At 46.6% G+C, this 17,054-nt stretch overlaps 1 protein-coding gene across 2 annotated transcripts in view; it reads left to right on the top strand.

The window, feature by feature from the left end:
* bicc1 (BicC family RNA binding protein 1) overlaps nucleotides 1–16,844 on the top strand; it is a 53,155-nt gene extending 36,311 nt beyond the window's left edge. For both annotated transcript variants that reach the window (XM_077000616.1, XM_077000617.1), the window contains 15 exons: nucleotides 1,726–1,914; nucleotides 2,792–3,043; nucleotides 5,151–5,282; nucleotides 6,699–6,930; nucleotides 7,024–7,185; nucleotides 7,767–7,948; nucleotides 8,131–8,266; nucleotides 9,132–9,285; nucleotides 9,940–10,096; nucleotides 10,570–10,609; nucleotides 11,158–11,312; nucleotides 11,543–11,696; nucleotides 11,800–11,960; nucleotides 12,636–12,735; nucleotides 13,719–16,844. In XM_077000616.1, the coding sequence (XP_076856731.1) occupies nucleotides 1,726–1,914; nucleotides 2,792–3,043; nucleotides 5,151–5,282; nucleotides 6,699–6,930; nucleotides 7,024–7,185; nucleotides 7,767–7,948; nucleotides 8,131–8,266; nucleotides 9,132–9,285; nucleotides 9,940–10,096; nucleotides 10,570–10,609; nucleotides 11,158–11,312; nucleotides 11,543–11,696; nucleotides 11,800–11,960; nucleotides 12,636–12,735; nucleotides 13,719–13,849 (2,337 nt within the window). In that variant the 3' untranslated portion in view covers nucleotides 13,850–16,844. The remainder of the gene's footprint in view (nucleotides 1–1,725; nucleotides 1,915–2,791; nucleotides 3,044–5,150; nucleotides 5,283–6,698; nucleotides 6,931–7,023; nucleotides 7,186–7,766; nucleotides 7,949–8,130; nucleotides 8,267–9,131; nucleotides 9,286–9,939; nucleotides 10,097–10,569; nucleotides 10,610–11,157; nucleotides 11,313–11,542; nucleotides 11,697–11,799; nucleotides 11,961–12,635; nucleotides 12,736–13,718) is intronic.
* Nucleotides 16,845–17,054: the final 210 nt, after the last annotated feature.

Here is a 17,054-nt window from a genome sequence, read left to right as displayed (position 1 = left end):
TACCACTTACTGGGAATGCCATGGGTTGATGTGAAACATATGCCATTGACTTGAAACAGTGCATGCTGGAGGCCGGATGGAGGCTGGGTGGATTCTGGGTGGAGGCGGGTGTCACTGATTCGGGTTGGCCGTGTCCGGGCCATGTCCGGGCTGTTTGTCCGCACTCTCTCCTTGGGTTACATGCCTGCCGGAGACCTTCGCACGTGCTTCCTCAGCATGGGCGCCCAAGAAAAACAAGCACAAGCAAGAGTGGTTCAGCTTTCTTCAGGATCTGTGCTGAAACAGCCCCAATTAAGTACAGGAGTGCACTCCAGAAATGAACACAAGCCTTTACCAATGTTTTATAATGCAATTTGTAAAAAATGAACACGTTCAAGGTGGCCAGTCAGCCTGAGTGCAGCTTCTAGTTCATAAAGTATAAGCAAAGTGGTGTGGGTGAAACTTATACTTGGGAGAGAAACATGCATGCTCTCTCACTCTCTACTTCTGTCTCTCACTTTCTCTCTCTCTCTTTCTAATCCACCATCTCTCTCTCCATCTTTCTCGCGTGATCGCTGTTGCTGAAAATTCCGTGCCTGACCGCTCCAATTATTCCTCCTTTTCCCGTTTCCTCTCTTTCTTTGAGCGAGTGCCTCGCTCTGTTTTTCCAACTTCTCTTCTGATGCCTGAAAGGCGGCACAGAGAGATGGAGTGTGTTTCACCGACCCACAAGGCAAGGCGCTGAACGTTTTTCTTTCTCTTTTTCCGCCCATGTGACACCAGACTTCTGCAGGCCAGCATTAATATTCATTAGGGAAATAACTATAGTGAGAAGTGTTTTTTTCTGAGTCGCCTTTCAGTATCTAATGAGCAAAGGTGAAAAACAAGTGTTTTCAGAACTGTGAATCACGGAGCATTGTAACCCCCAAACCCCACCCACCCAAATTGTGATGTTGCCCTTCAGAACATTTATTAACGTGATAATAAATCAGCAAACACATCAATTACAGCGGCTTAGTCTGAATCATCTTCTGCCATATAGTTGCTCTGAGCATGGACAAAGGGGGTGAGTCACTCGAGGAGATGCACAAACTTATGGTTAGACAGTCCTGCAGCTTCAGCTCTGTGCCATGGACCGTCTGCCCAGCTGCACAGACGCCCTGATGGCAGGCTCTTCTTGTTTTAAGTGCAGTTGCTTCCTTTACCACATCTGAAAGGGCTCAGAATGCCTTTCATTTTGGACCTTGGTACAGAATCCAGAGGGGAAACAGGGGACCGGCAGCATATGGAACTGATCAGGGATAAACTGCATTTATTCATGTTTATATTTTTTCAGCTCTGGCCTCTCTTGTTTAGCGTTTCACTTCGGTAAGGAAGTCTTTCCCGGAAATCATAGAGAAGAGACGCTAATCTGAAGTTATGTTTGTGTTTGTGATGCGTTTGTTCAGGAACGAGTCTCTCTGGAGTCCTCCATCATGTGCATCCCTGACCACAGGGATTCAGTGTTCTGTGTTTTTTGTTCTGTCAAGCGTTCCCCTTCTGTGGCCTTGGGCCAAACGTGGTGGTTTTGGGTGTGGTTCGGGCAATTCCAGCCGATAGACTGTCTCACTTCTCAAATAATGGTGCAAGGTTGGGTCCCCATTATGCCAACATTGTTTCATCTGGCAAAATTTTCAACTTAGTATTAAAGTTGAAGGTTCAGGGAAATGGTCACCAGCCAACTGGGAGAGTCTTGCTGTCTTTCAGGAGCTACTCCCCCTGGTGTTGATGTTTGAGCTTCCTGTCATAGTTCAGCTGAACCCTGACCCCAGCTCCCCAGCCATCCAGCACATCTCACAGACCTACAACATCTCCGTAGCCTTCAAACAGCGCTCTAGGCTCTATGGGGCTACAGGCGTCGTGAGGGGCTCACAGAACAATGTTGCAGCTGTAAAGGTGAGTACAGCACGCACATGCACGCTCACACACACACACACACAAGTCTACCCACTCACACACACAGACACACACACATTCACATGCATGGTCACATGGTATACTTCCCCAGACATTCCTGCGTTGCTCTTTTTAAGCTAAAAACTGCAGATATATTCATGAGCGTCTGATGGAAAAGCAATTAGGTTAGGGTCCAGGCTCCTTGGAGCACGTACGTGATGTGTAGTCCTCACGAACCCCAGAAAATGGGTGCAGCACACACTGACTGGAATCCATTCGAACGCCTCTGGCCTCTCCTGCTGTGGCTGGAGTAAGTCTGGCGCCTGCTTCGCGTCCCAGTATCCTAGACTCCCCCTCCATGGGCTCCAGGCCCTGCCTGTGAGGGGGTGTGGCCCCACTCTGCCGGCTCCCACAGGCCGCCGGCTATGCCTGGTATGTGGGGAGTGCTATGAAGGGACCGCACACCACTGCGGGTCCCCAAAGTGCTCAACCTCTCAATTCTCCCTGAAACAGACCCCCAAAAAATCAGATACCCAGGGCTTTTAGTTCAGGGGCTTTCAGTCGGGACTTTGGTGTTCTTACAAGTTCCTACAGTGTTCTTTCAGTTCAGTCCTTGGAGACCCCCATCCAGGCCACATTTTTTTTGCGCTCCATTTGCTGAAACTGCAGGTAATCGGTGTTCTGCAGCGTTCAGCCGGAGCAACATGAAAAAAAAATGCAGACTAGCTTTCCACTTGCACACACAAAAGAAACCCCACATCGTGTTGGCCGGACCCCCGGCCCGGCCCGGCCCGGCCCGGCCCGGCCCGGCCCGGCCCGGCCCGGCCCTGTGTCTGCGCTGACTGCGTCTCGTCCGTTTTTCACGGTTGCGTTGCAGAGGGGCACGGCCGTGCTGCTGGAGCACCTGGCCGGCAGCCTGGCCAGCGCCATCACGGTGAGCACGCAGCTGGACATCGCCCCCCAGCACCACCTGTCCATGATGGGCCGCAACGGCAGCAACGTCAAGCACGTGATGCAGCGCACCGGTGCCCAGGTCCACTTCCCCGACCCCAACTGCCCACAGAAGAAGTCCACGGTCTACATCCAGGGCACCATCGACTCCGTCTGCCTGGCGCGCCAGTACCTCATGGTAAAGGAGTTTTGCCGTTAACTTCTGTCACGTCCTGTTCCGTTAACTTCTGTCACGTCCTTTTCCGTTAACTTCTGTCACGTCCTGTTCCGTTAACTTCTGTCACGTCCTGTTCCGTTAACTTCTGTCACGTCCTGTCCCGTTAACTTCTGTCACGTCCTGTCCCGTTAACTTCTGTCACGTCCTGTCCCGTTAACTACTGTCACGTCCTGTCCCGTTAACTTCTGTCACGTCCTGTCCCGTTAACTACTGTCACGTCCTGTCCCGTTAACTACTGTCACGTCCTGTCCCGTTAACTACTGTCACGTCCTGTCCCGTTAACTTCTGTCACGTCCTGTCCCGTTAACTACTGTCACGTCCTGTCCCGTTAACTTCTGTCACGTCCTGTCCCGTTAACTACTGTCACGTCCTGTCCCGTTAACTACTGTCACGTCCTGTCCCGTTAACTACTGTCACGTCCTGTCCCGTTAACTACTGTCACGTCCTGTCCCGTTAACTTCTGTCACGTCCTGTCCCGTTAACTACTGTCACGTCCTGTCCCGTTAGCTTCTGTCACGTCCTGTCCCGTTAACTACTGTCACGTCCTGTCCCGTTAACTTCTGTCACGTCCTGTCCCGTTAACTACTGTCACGTCCTGTCCCGTTAACTACTGTCACGTCCTGTCCCGTTAACTACTGTCACGTCCTGTCCCGTTAACTTCTGTCACGTCCTGTCCCGTTAACTACTGTCACGTCCTGTCCCGTTAACTTCTGTCACGTCCTGTCCCGTTAACTACTGTCACGTCCTGTCCCGTTAACTTCTGTCACGTCCTGTCCCGTTAACTACTGTCACGTCCTGTCCCGTTAACTACTGTCACGTCCTGTCCCGTTAACTACTGTCACGTCCTGTCCCGGTCCCTCCTGTTCATTTTTTTGGTCCAGTGTTTGTTTTCCTTCTCCTTGCTTTCTCCACCTTGTTCCTCATTCCTTGTTCTGTTTTTTCCTCTGTGTGTGTGTGTGTGTGTGTGTGTGTGTGTGTGTGTGTGTGTGTGTGTGTGTGTGTGTGTGTGTGTGTGTGTGTGTGTGTGTGTGTGTGTGTCCACATGCTTCCCTCAAGCCATAATAGAGAACAGCAACTCAGCACTGACCCATTCTTGGCATGGAGATCTTTTTTAAATCTGTGGTCCCTCTGGCCAGCTCCAGATCTAAAATCGCCAATAAAGCGAGTGAATGGTGGTCCATGTAGATTGGAAGCATGGTTGGCAAAGTTCAAGACAATCAAGACGGGACGTATGAGCACAGGATCCTAATTCGAAGTCACATGAGTGGAACATTCACCCCCACCCACCCACTCCCATGCTCTGTGGCAAAACAAATTGCCCTACAGAGATATTTTGCCCCTTCACAGCTATGTAGGTCTGGCTATAAGAAGCAAAGGACTTGTCCTGACCAAGATATAGCCAGCTCAAAGCCAAGCACACTGACCACAAGAACGCATTCAAACACACATGAGCAAAATTAAACACATTCGACCCACACTGAATAATTCAGCGTCGCATCTCTATTTAGAACAGTGGTTCTGACCTCCAGCCCAAACAGTTTTGGGGAATTCTTTGCTCTGACTCACCTACCTACCCACACCAGTAAAGAACTGAAGGTCTGTCCACTTCTCAGGGTGTAGTCAGTCGAACACGAAGACGACCAAACGATGTCGGACTTCCCAGGATTGGTAATGGTTGCTCCTGGTTTAGGAAGCTTTTCATTGAAAGCACTGCACCACTAGGTTCTAGAATGATCTAAGCAGTTCCAGGCCTGTCCTGAGCAGACGAGCGGGTGAAGGCCCATTGGCGGGAAGGGCTTCCTTCCACATGTACCTGCTGGTGCTTCACCTTTCAGCATGTGTGTGAGCAATAGACAGAATAGCAGTACAATAACTGTGACTTTGCTGCTTTAGGACTCCAGCCAGTAGCACTTGAGGCTCTTAAAGTTGGAAGAACTGAATGATTTAAACCTGTGCTCAAACCTGCTTTTCTCCCCCCCCCCCCCTTTCCCTAACAGACCTCTCTCTGTGTTTCTCTTTCTCTCAATGTCTCTGCTATGTTTGTACGCGTGTGTATATGTTCATGTAGGGCTGCTTACCGCTAGTTCTGATGTTTGATATCAAAGAGGACATCACAGTAGACCCACAATGCATCGCCTCTCTCATGGAGCAGCTGGACGTGTTCATCAGCATCAAGCCCAAACCCAAACAACCCAGCAAGGTACAAATGCCACACCCATCCCCTTCTGTCACTGCTGAAAGCCTAACAAAGTTAAACCACTGGCTATAACTCAAAAATGTAGTCTGTGAAGGTGCCTGAAAAACTGCCCACTTCTCAAGGTGTAGTCAGACTGTTTTAACAAACCACACGGCAAGGCGCATGTTGGATTTGTATATGTGGTTTATAGTGATGTGGGAACTGCACAACCTTTTGCAGTATTCATTTTCATGTCTTTGCTCAGTCATGGGGGAAACAGGATCTCATGTTTTTAACTAGAGGGCACCACTCTAACCTGTCAAACAGAACATAAATCTCCTCTCCTTTCAGAGCAATGATCTCCTGTTTGCCAATTCTCCATCTGGCCTTGTACTTGCCCCGTAAGAATTGCCCTATCGTTTTCATGGGGCGTTAAATTGTAAAAGCATCTTTTGTAAAAACGTCCGCTTAGGCATTGTACATGTGCTTTATTTGATAGACACGCACAGTAATCAAAGGCACTCTTATGAGATCCTATAAGAACATGTCAGAGTTGTATGCTTACACCTGAACTACCTGAAGCCTTAAATATGTTAACTGACAGTGTTATTAACAGCATTATTAATCGTAAATACACTTTATATTAGGATTTCATAATATACAATATATTACTTCATAATATAGTTTTACTGACAAGATCAAGATCCACCCCAGGACCTTTTTGGATCAATTATTCATTATAGAAATATTAATTTTATCATTAATTAATCTAATACTGTGATGATGCGAAGGAGGCAGGCATGACGAAACAATTGCGGTGAAACATAGAAACTTTTAATGTAGACACGAGTGCAGTTCAGCACGATAACGTGAGCACACACACATGGACACTTACGCAGGCACAAACTCAAGACAAAGACGATCATGAGACATTACGCGAACGCACATTAAATAGGTGAATAACACATTCCCCCATGAAAACGAGACAAGGCACAGGTGGGACCAACGAACACGCTCACTAACGACCCACACCCACAGAACTACAAACGTGGACATAACTAGACACAGACAAGGTAACGACACGCCCACAAGGAGGGGTCCGGAGCTGTCATCGTGACAAATACTAATAAGTTATTTAAACCAAGTCAAGATTGTGGCTAAATGTTAGCCCCCATTTGAGTGCAAACAGTAGGGGGCAGTCTGACCATTTTCCTTCCCTATAGAGTGGAGTATTTGATACGTTTGTAGCTCCTCTTTAGACCATATTTAAACCCCCCACCCCTACAGGTGAAACCAATTATCACTTAGGGGTTGTTTATTTATTTTTACAACTGACCAACTGCTTTTTTTTTCTCGCTCTCTCTCTCATCCCCCTTCCACTCTATCTCACCCTCACTCTTCTCTTCTGCCCCTCCCCCCACACCTCCACCCCCAATCTAGTCAGTGATAGTGAAGAGTGTGGAGAGGAATGCTCTGAACATGTATGAAGCCAGGAGATATCTCCTTGGGCTGGAGAGTAGTGGGGTGGCAGCCTGCACCTCCTCAACCTGCACCAGCAGCTCCGTCACCCCCACGGGCAGCAGCAGTCCTCCGGCCGCCCCAGCCCCACCTCTCAGCTGCCCCATGGGCCTGGACATCCTCACCTCAGCTAGCTTGGGCCTCACCAGCCTGGGTAAGCCACGCTTGGTGTAAGCAGGTGCATTCTGCTCTTTGTTACGAGAAGATACCACGTGGATGCCGGTCCTGACCCCTTCCTCTCCTCCAGGTCTACTGGGGCCGACCGCCACCTCCCTGACTGCTCCCACCACCCCCAACTCTCTCCTCAATGCCCTGAACAGCTCCGTCAGCCCGCTGCACGCGCCCTCCTCCGCCGCCCCCAGCCCCACGCTCTGGTCCAGCTCCCTGGCCAGTGCAAGCAGCACACAGGGTGAAGTGTTTACACACCATTGTTGCATGTTGCTTTTTTTCATTTTGAAATGTTTTCATTTTCATCTCAATCTCTCATTTCAGCTAGAATCTACCCCATCATACACAGCTCTGTTTTGATCTATATCTTTGTACATTATATGCGCACACTCACTGCAGTGTTATGATAAACACCTCCTTTGCATTCACTGATGGCTGTAGTAGATGCACCACCTGTAAACCAGTGATGCTACGTTAGTTGCGGGTGGCTGTGGTTGTTGCCCTGACATGGACATATAGGCGTGTCAGATTTGTTGGAGGTTGAACATCAGTGTCAGCTCTGGGTTGAGATTAATTTGCTACACATATATATCCAGGCAACTCCAGTCCTGTAGTGAGAAACTGCGCACTGATGTTGAGTTGAGGAAATACTAGTGCATACAGTGTATAACAACACTCAAATTGTAATCTGTATCTGTACTACAATGTGTTTCTAACCAAAAAATGTTTGAAATAAAGTTGGTGGTAAGCATATATACTGTGAATATCATTACATTATAAGCCAGAAGTTGTTCATGATTGCTCTTGTACTGAATCCTTCAGGTTTTTCATCACCATTGATGATCCATCCTGCTACGCAGGCCACACTGACCAGCATCCTGCTGTCTGGGGTCCAGAGTTACACACAGAACACGCCCTCTCCTCCTCCCGGGCTTGTCCCAATAGACCAACAGGTCAATGGGGTCCCGGAGTGCAGCAAGGCTGTGCCCTCCCTCAACGGCAAGGTGACTCCACCTCCCCTCGGCCATGAGTGGTGCAATCAAAAGTATCAATATGTGACATGTCCCATTATTGTACATCTTTGCACTTGGAATGCAGTCTTGATTTGTGTGTGTGTGTGTGTGTGTGTGTGTGTGTGTGTGTGTGTGTGTGTGTGTGTGTGTGTGTGTGTGTGTGTGCACTGCAGCACCCTATGTACAGTAGAATATCCGCTGTGTCCTTGGCTGACAAGGTTCTGAATGCAGCTCATGGAGAGCCAGTCCAGGAGACGAATGCCCACTGTTCATCTGAGCCTTTGTCTAGCAAGTCCAGCCAAGACCAAGGTACATTGTATTACTGTGTTAGATACACATGTGCTTATTAGATACACCTAAAATCAGTGTTTACAGATGACACAGATAAAGGTCAGTAAGAAATAACTGCAAAAAAGTGTTTTTGCAAGATTATCTGCTTGAAGGTTTGCAATTTAGTTTATTAATTGCCAAAAGGAAGATAATTTAACCAGCAGGTTCGCTATTTGTATTGAAACAAAAATGACTTTTAAACAACAGTGCCTAATCAATGTTTTAACCATGAAAAACAATGCAGCTAATCTGGACATCCTGTATTCTTGGCTGGTCAAAATGCTTCTCTGAGATTCTGCAAAGCCCTTCGTTGAGTCCAGGCCCAGGTTCTGTGAACTGTGTGATTGGCAATAACCCGCTGACCTTCTCCAGATTATAACTAGCCTTTATTGACTTTGGCTAGTTCGTTTATGTATTAATGCATGCTTGCTTCCAAAGGTTTGGATCTTTCTTTCCTCTATTACTGTGAAATAGAGTGAAAAGTGTTTCCGTACCTCTTTGCTGTTAGCATTAGGGCTTGTTTGGATTGGCTGCACTTCCATACATCAGGAGATGGGTTTGGGCTTTTCCTTCCCCACTTAGTGTAGAAGTCAATTCAATTAGAGGTTTGTTTTTATTTTTTTCCCCATGACTGCCGAAGCCATGAACAGGGCAGTGGGCCCCACATTCCATCATACCAAAACTGGTCAAGCTAGTCTTTAAGGATATCCAAAAGAATGGTTTGTGCGTGTGTGTGTGTGTGTGTGTGTGTGTGTGTGTGTGTGTGTGTGTGTGTGTGTGTGTGTGTGTGTGTGTGTGTGTGTGTGTGTGTGTGTGTGTGTGTGTGTGTGTGTGTGTGTTGCAGGCTCTGATACATTTGTTGAGGTGGGTATGCCACGCAGCCCCTCTCACTCAGGCAGCAGCAGTGAGCTGAAGCAGATGCTAGCCTCCTGCAAAGTGGGCACAGGCAAGAGACAGACCGTGGAGTTACTGCAGGGCACCAAGAACTCCCATTTACAGTAAATACACACACACCAACAACTCACCGTGTACAAAAACACAGTCCTGTGAACACAATAAACACTACAAACCCTACTGAGTATGTCTTTTTGCGACTGAGGGGTGTTGTGGTGAAGGTTGTCAGTGATGTGTGGGAAAGTGTTGACAGACTCTTGGCTCCACAAATAGCCAGGTAGAGACAGCAGTGACCGCACCGTCATGCAGCCCCCGCAGGTCATGTGCTGTTCTGTCTCGCCTCTCTTTTTTTTGTCTTACTTGTGTTTCTCTTTATCCTTCTTTAAAGCAGTTTGTATGGTCAACATCTGAAGCAGAATCCTTTCTTTCTTAACCGCATGTCTGGATTAGGAAACACATTCTCCTTCAGACTGTAACAGAGGCAGAGTAGAGTTTGCAGGAATGGTATTTAGTGCACAGCTGTTAGAGTTCATTACCTGTGAAGGATCTCATACTGTCATTTACAAAGCATCTACACTACCTACTCTACATTAGACCATATTTTTGGTAATTGCTAAAGATAACAAGGTGTATGAGGTTAGGCTTGGTTAGGCTTTTTCACAACACACCATTTTCACTTCCTTCTCCTTCTCACCTTCCCATGTCCCTTTCTCCCTCCCTCTCTCCCTCCCTCTCTCCCTCCCTCTCTCCCTCTCTAGCTCGGACTGTTTGCTGTCTGACTCCGACTCCAGTGCATCTGAGAGCCCTGTGGCAGACAAGAGAGCTCCAGGCAGTGAGAGGGCAGCAGAGCGAGCTGCCCAGCACAACTCGGAGCGCATACGCCTCCCGCCGCAAGCCTCCTTCACCAACATGCAGGTACTACAGCTCCTCCTCCTCTTACGACCACGCCCACCTTCCCACCTACCCTGTACCTCCCCTCCGAATAACCCCGCCCATAACAACATAGTCACCTCCTCCGAAGCAGGTGGCTCAGCTCACACGAACCATCATGGTGATGGTGGACCTGCATGTCGTGGACCTGTCCACTGTCGGCCCTTCTCTGTTGTTGCTGGCCATCTGCCCTTCACCTCCACAGCCAGGCCAGCTGTCGCATGTGTTAATAATATGACTTCTCCATGAACTCCGGTCTCTGGAGACATTACCTTGTCGTATTACCCTGTGCACGAGTCTACGGTAAATGCTTGTGACAGAATGAGGCAATGTTTAGCTCATGCCTTCGCCAGTCTGCGAGGCAAGCAGACGACCGATATGTAGGTCAGTGTTCTTCCATCCCCCCTCCCCACCCCCAGCCAGCCTAAACACTCTCCCGCTCTCTGCCTCCCCTCCAGGCCTTCGACTACGAGCAGAAGAAGTTGCTGGCGACCAAAGGTATGTGGTACACCAATCAAATCCCCACGAAAGGTTCTTCATCCTGACTGTATAGTATATCATCCACAATCAAGTCTTCTATCCTTCCCCAGCATAACAAACAGCTTGAAGAGTAACAGCAATGCAACCTTATATGTTTAGTCTACTGTGCCAGTTCAGGATGGAATAGCCCTATTGGATTTCCAAGGGCATAAGATCTGGTTGGGCGCAGTGTGCCATTACAACCATGGATCCCATTTACAGTAAATGCCCTAAAACCTAATAGAAGCTCTCCATGCCATGTGATGTGGGCCACACATCTGCCCCACCAAACAGTAAACTGTGGGGTTTTGAATAGAAGAATGTACTGAGTGTGGACCTTGAATGTGTGCCATTGCTATGGTAATACAATAATTTTAATGAAACTGTAAATGCACTTCATGCAAAGCGTTTAATATAAAGTTAGGGGCCTCGGCTGGCTTGTGTTGATTGATGGTAGTGGTTTTTGGATTCCGAGCAGAGACGAGACTTCTCTGAGGCAGCAGTGGTGAGCTTGTAATGTGTTTTAGCCATGCTGAAGAAGCCAGTGGTGACGGAGGTGCGCACCCCGACCAACACGTGGAGTGGACTGGGCTTCTCCAAGTCCATGCCTGCGGAGACCATCAAGGAGCTGCGCCGGGCCCACCACGTGTCCTACAAACCAGCCATGTCCACCATGTACGAGGTGCTGTCCAGCTGCTTCATGTCACTTCACGTGTGCTTGTAATGGTTGTGGTTGCCTCTCCCTGGTCTTGACTGGGTCATAGAGCCTGTACTGAAGGCATAGTGTGAACCTGTCCTGCCGGGATTAAGCAGGTTTAGAAGATGAATGAAGGAATGATGTCATAGTTTCTTCAGTGAGGTCACAGAGGTTATGGCGGCACCTGAGTGACGGTGGGCTGAATGTCATGGCAGGGATCTCCGTTGTCGCTGTCACGCTCCGGCAGCAGGGAGGGAATGGGCAACGGCAGCGACTCAGACAACTGGAGAGAGAGGAACGGGAGCGGGCTCCCAGCACACAGCGACTTCCCAGCACCCATCAGCCCCAAGAGGAAACAGAACAAAACGGGCAAGATGGCATAAGCATTATGCTAAGAGGCTCATGTTAAGTTGGCTTTAGGTTTGGGTGAAGCAGGGCTGTTTCCTAAATAGATGGTGCTTCTTTCCTGCAGTGGAACATTACTTGAGCAGCAGCAACTACATGGACTGCATCTCCTCAGTGATGGGGAGCAATGGCTGTAACCTCAGCATCTCCCTGAAGGGTTCAGACCTGCCGGAGCTTTTCAGCAAGTTGGGCCTAGGGAAGTACACGGACGTCTTCCAGCAGCAGGAGGTAGGACAGGGGAGTTTAACTGGTCCTCAAATACCATATCAAGTTACTTGAACAGTTCCTGTACCGAGTGTACATGCTTTCATCATACCACACTTCTAGGTAAAGGAAGTGTAGAAATGCTGGACCAGGCCTGTGAGGTCTTTGAAGTCTAGAACTGAATATTTCTTTTAGGATGTGGTCAAAAGAGGCTTAAGTTCTGTCATTTGCAGTCCTGTCATAAGGCTCCACTTACACTCATGTAGATGACTTAAGCAAATAAATAAACGGAGCTGTGAAATGTTCAGACGTTCTTAGATTGGTCTAAGATTAAAAACCATCAAGTCCTTGTTTTTGTGGACATACTGGGCCCAAGATATTGTGAACAATTTAAATAGCAAAATTAGGTCAAAATAGTAAAAAAATGCAAATGTTGTTAATGCTGAGTGAAAGTAAATTTCACCTTTGCCAACAATTAGCATTACACAAATGACATCATTTTCATGCTAGCTTCTATTCTTCTTAGCCATGTTGTCATGATTGGTCAAACTGTTCCTTTTTATTACAGTTCACATCAGCAAAAAGCCCCTTTTAAAATTCCATGCTAACAGTTGGACCTGCTCACTTCTATGCCCATTATAGGGTAGCCAGCTTTCACTGGTCATGGAGTCATTAGTAGCTGTTTTGTTTGTCTCACAGATTGACCTGCAGACATTCCTCACGCTCACTGACCAGGACCTGAAGGAGTTGGGCATCACCACGTTTGGTGCACGCCGGAAAATGCTTCTTGCCATCTCAGGTGCGGTCTTCTCCCTGTCTTCACACTAAAAGCTTAATAATGGCAAAAAAAGACAACCAGATGGTCTTGGAGTAGCCTGCCATGTATTTTACTTTTTAATAATTCCCCAAATCATTAGGATCGTTCCAGGTTGTTGGGGATTAGCGATGAAGATAGATTGAGCTGTCAGGGTTCAATCGGAGACAGCTGCCTACACTCGCCACAGGCTCTGCATGACTGACGGTTCATATCACTGCAGGGCAGTGAGTGGATGCGATGTCTCTGGGTCCACTGCCCTGGTTGTGTTTGGCTCAGAGTGCTGTCTTTTGTGTGCTTCAGCATTTGCGCTGAGCATTGCAGCAGGACTCGGGAGGAGTCAACGTGAAATATTGGCCACCCACCATCAAATAACAATAATGGATGCCTCCAGTCTGGCGAGGGCATTTTCTCCTACGACGGTGGCCCATTCTCGGATTAGGACACAGAGCCTGGGGCCTGGGGCAACTTTTACCCCGCTGCCTTTTTATATGATGGATATTTATTTGCTGGATATATTTGTGAAACCCTGGCATGCTTGTGAATTCCAGGATGCAGAGGTAGAGGGAAGACAAGGCCGGTTTGTCTTGAGGACAGGAAACGGCTATGGGCCAGTGTTTATTTCACTTGCTGAACACATCGGGCCAAACACAAATCTAGTATAATCTGGTCTGATGGAATCTAGAACTGAAGGAGGGGTGTCCTCCCTCACTTTTTGTCTTCTCAAAAAGAAAAAACATTCCTGAGCTCTGGCGCTGTCGAGCCCTTTTACCCGTAAATGTTCTCACCAAGAAAAAAATAAAAGACAAATCAGGCTTTTCAGACAGCAGCCTTTTATTCTTCTGGTGCTGAATATTTTAAGGAGCTAAATTAAAACATTGCTTGCGCCAGACTTGCCGTAGGGATTCTTGTGACATTACAATGGACATTTCCAAAGCTTTTATTAAAACCCTTGCCATGTTTGACAGACCTGAACAAGAACCGGAGGAAGCTCTTCGAGCCACCCAACATTCGCTCCTCGTTCCTGGAGGGCGGTGCCAGCGGGCGCCTGCCGCGGCAGTTCCACGCAGACGTGGCCAGCGTGAGCGGCCGCTGGTGAGCCTCCAGGACCTTTCGCCCCTGTGGAGCCCACACATGGACAGCCTAACTGCACAAAGCCATTCCTGACCCCCATACCTGTAAGCGCAGTCCTGGACTACACCCCCTTTTCCTCTAAATCAGTGCCAAAAAAGCAAAGAATGTTTATGTAATGAAGATAAAGTCCAGAGGACTGTTGTAAATGTGGATTATTATGTACAATACGGTACTCTATGCAGTATGGTACTCTTGTGGAAATGAAGGTAACCATGATGGATCCAGAGAGCTGCTGCACTTGTATAAGGAGCCATGGAGCACGTGGTTCAGTTTTGATTTTTATTTATATCCTTCGTCTTAGGCTTTTGTCATACTAATTCTTTTGCACTTTAAGAATACTACATTCTTCGCCTGTGGGACAGGTTCTCTCTGATCTGCCCTAAGAGATGCGCGTGAAGCATATACAGTGCAGCACTTAATCAACATGCAGAACCATCGTTAAGATGTTGTCTTGGAAAAGACCCTGCACGTCACCACCATCACACACACTTTTCTTTTCTTCATAGTTGGGTTTCAGCCATTTCACTTGCTTTAGACCAGTTTTAAGTGGTGTCCTGGTACAGCACTTACATACCTTTTCCATCAACGAGAAATCAGAACTATTCTGGGTTGCACACCTAATTTTGAACAATTTGGCACATTTCCACCAAAATAAATACGTTCCCGAACCCTGAAACAGTTCGTTCCCAGCTAGCACCAAAGAATAGTGAGTTCTTGAGTGTGAACCATGACAGGCGTGACCAAGTTGTAGAGGAAAGAAATGATTGTGCAGCAGAGCTGGATGGAGTGATTTGCCAGCACATTAGCTAATGCTCTATAGCGTGCTGAGTAACAGACCAGCAAACCAGATGACTGGATCTCTGAGTTCAACTACAGCAGTGCTGGATCTACATCCACATCCACATCAGCCATCAATGACGTTAGGCTACGTTTAATTTAAGTTAAACCCTACATGTAGTGTGGGTCCCCGGACTATTTAATAGTTACATCTGTTATATTAACCATGTTCATTTTCTGTTTTATTCCATTGTTTTTTGAAAAACTTCTTATCACCGTTATTGGCTCCATGCTTGCTTTTTGGATAAAAACATTTATAATAGTCGCACAAATGCTTGCAGGTCATCTATGTGCTCCACTGTCTTATTACGGCTGTTTACTTCTGTGGTGTGCTGTGCCACACCTTCAGTTGATGACGCATACTTAGTTCCAACTAAACTTGATGCAAATGCAGGCCGGCTCTCTGAATAGCTCTCAGTAGTACAAACCCATTCTCGTTGGTGGAAAAGGCCTATTAGGGAGGGGATTACATTTTCTCTACTCCCAGCTAACAAAATTATGGCCTTAAACACACACACACAGACACACACACAAACACACACACACACACACACACACACACACACACACACACACACACACACACACACACACACACACACACACACACACACACGTGTGCACCAGTAAGCGCCACACATCCTGGCCAAACCCTGAGCAGTACCAATGCATTGCCTTAAGTCAGCAGTTCACTTCTGTTCTTCTCTGAACTACTGTACCTCTTTGCCTTTCTTCACTTTCTTTGTGCTATGCAAGCTTTAGATAACCTGTGGGCTGAAAGTACAGATGAGAGTACAGTTTCTTCGATCTTGTAGACAACATGGTCATCTTTGCCAAACCAAAATGCTTCACTGTAACAAAGCAGTTTGGCCTCTTCATTAGAGATTTTGAGAGGAAGTGGGGTCTTTGTTCCAGGGACTTGTGAGGGGATACCCATCTAAAGCTGTGAAATGTTGCCAGTTGCCCATTTGAAATTAAAACCACCAAACACCAAGTGTCTCTTCCATGCACTATTCTGAGCTTTCTAAAAACATGAAGAATTTCATCTTCTCTCACAAAGGTACAGCACTTTTAGATGGATGTAGCTAAACCACTCATGGAATAATCTCACAGTACATTGCTTAATCTTTACATGTATAGTATACTTGTATTTACATTTAATTGTTCCATATGTTGTACATGACCTCAAATTTGATAGAGGTACTGTTGAAATACGTATTTTGCATATTGCAGTTTTATAGTCTTTTTATATTTTTGTCTACTAGTTTGTCATGGTACTATCCAGACATCAACAAACGATTACTTAGTAGCTGAGTTCATAGTATGTGACTTTCAAGGGATTATTTTTGTGTGTGTGTGTTACCAAATTTGGACTGATGTACAAATAAAGGGAAAATCCCCCTATACTGTACAGGGTTCCAGTCAGTATTAACTGATAAATCTAATCAATGGACTATGCAAAGAGATCACTTTGCCATATAGTTTATGATTTCTACTTAAAGCACATTAGCACCCAGTTTTGTTCCAATCAAGTTCATAGGCTGCCTGATTCCAGTATATTGTTGCCTTAATATACCTTTTATTAGTGCCTAGTATGCATCAAATGTTTTTAATCTCTAGGATTTGTGAGAAACCAAACCGTAATTCATTTGTAGAATTGATTCTTTCTCTCCCTAAGAGGAGAAAATAAGGGAGGGAGAAACTGAAGTGTTAATGTTTTGACATGGCCTTGTGACCAGGGTCAGCACTTTTTTGTCAGACTTTTTTTTACTGAGTCTCTTGGGCCAAAGTCAAACCGAGTGTTCCACAATAATCATGTACAGTTGTGTACAGGACAACCACGTTGGACCCTCCAGTGTTGCTGACACGGCAATATGCAAAAGCACTATTCTGTATTGTGCCAAATGTTCTGTTTACCCCATCGTACATATTTGTGACATCAGTTACATATGAATTAGCTGGCCAGTGCCTTGGGAATGACTCTTTGACAAAGATCAAATACTCCTTGGTAATGTTCTTTTGATGTTATAAATGTTTATTATTACCTTGAACATGTGGTACCATTGAATGTTCTTTACATGTTTGAGGCCTTGTTACAAAAGAATAAAATGTATGTAAGCCTTTCACCGCCTGGATTTGATTACATTTGAATACAGTTTGATTACATTTGAGTTCAGTGTTGCTCAATGTGAAAACAGTTCTCGATACCATTATTTGTTCTATTTATTCTTTACTTCACATCTAGATTCAAGAGGTGTTTTCACATATACAAAAGGTTAGCCAGATGCCATTTTAAAACCCAGATCTAGAATTTTCTGAACTGAAACCCGAAT

Source organism: Brachyhypopomus gauderio, chromosome 3 (genome assembly GCF_052324685.1).
Source record: "Brachyhypopomus gauderio isolate BG-103 chromosome 3, BGAUD_0.2, whole genome shotgun sequence".
NCBI classification, from domain to species: domain Eukaryota; kingdom Metazoa; phylum Chordata; class Actinopteri; order Gymnotiformes; family Hypopomidae; genus Brachyhypopomus; species Brachyhypopomus gauderio.
Note: the sequence above shows the minus strand (reverse complement) of the source record. Positions and strands in the feature narration are given on the sequence as shown.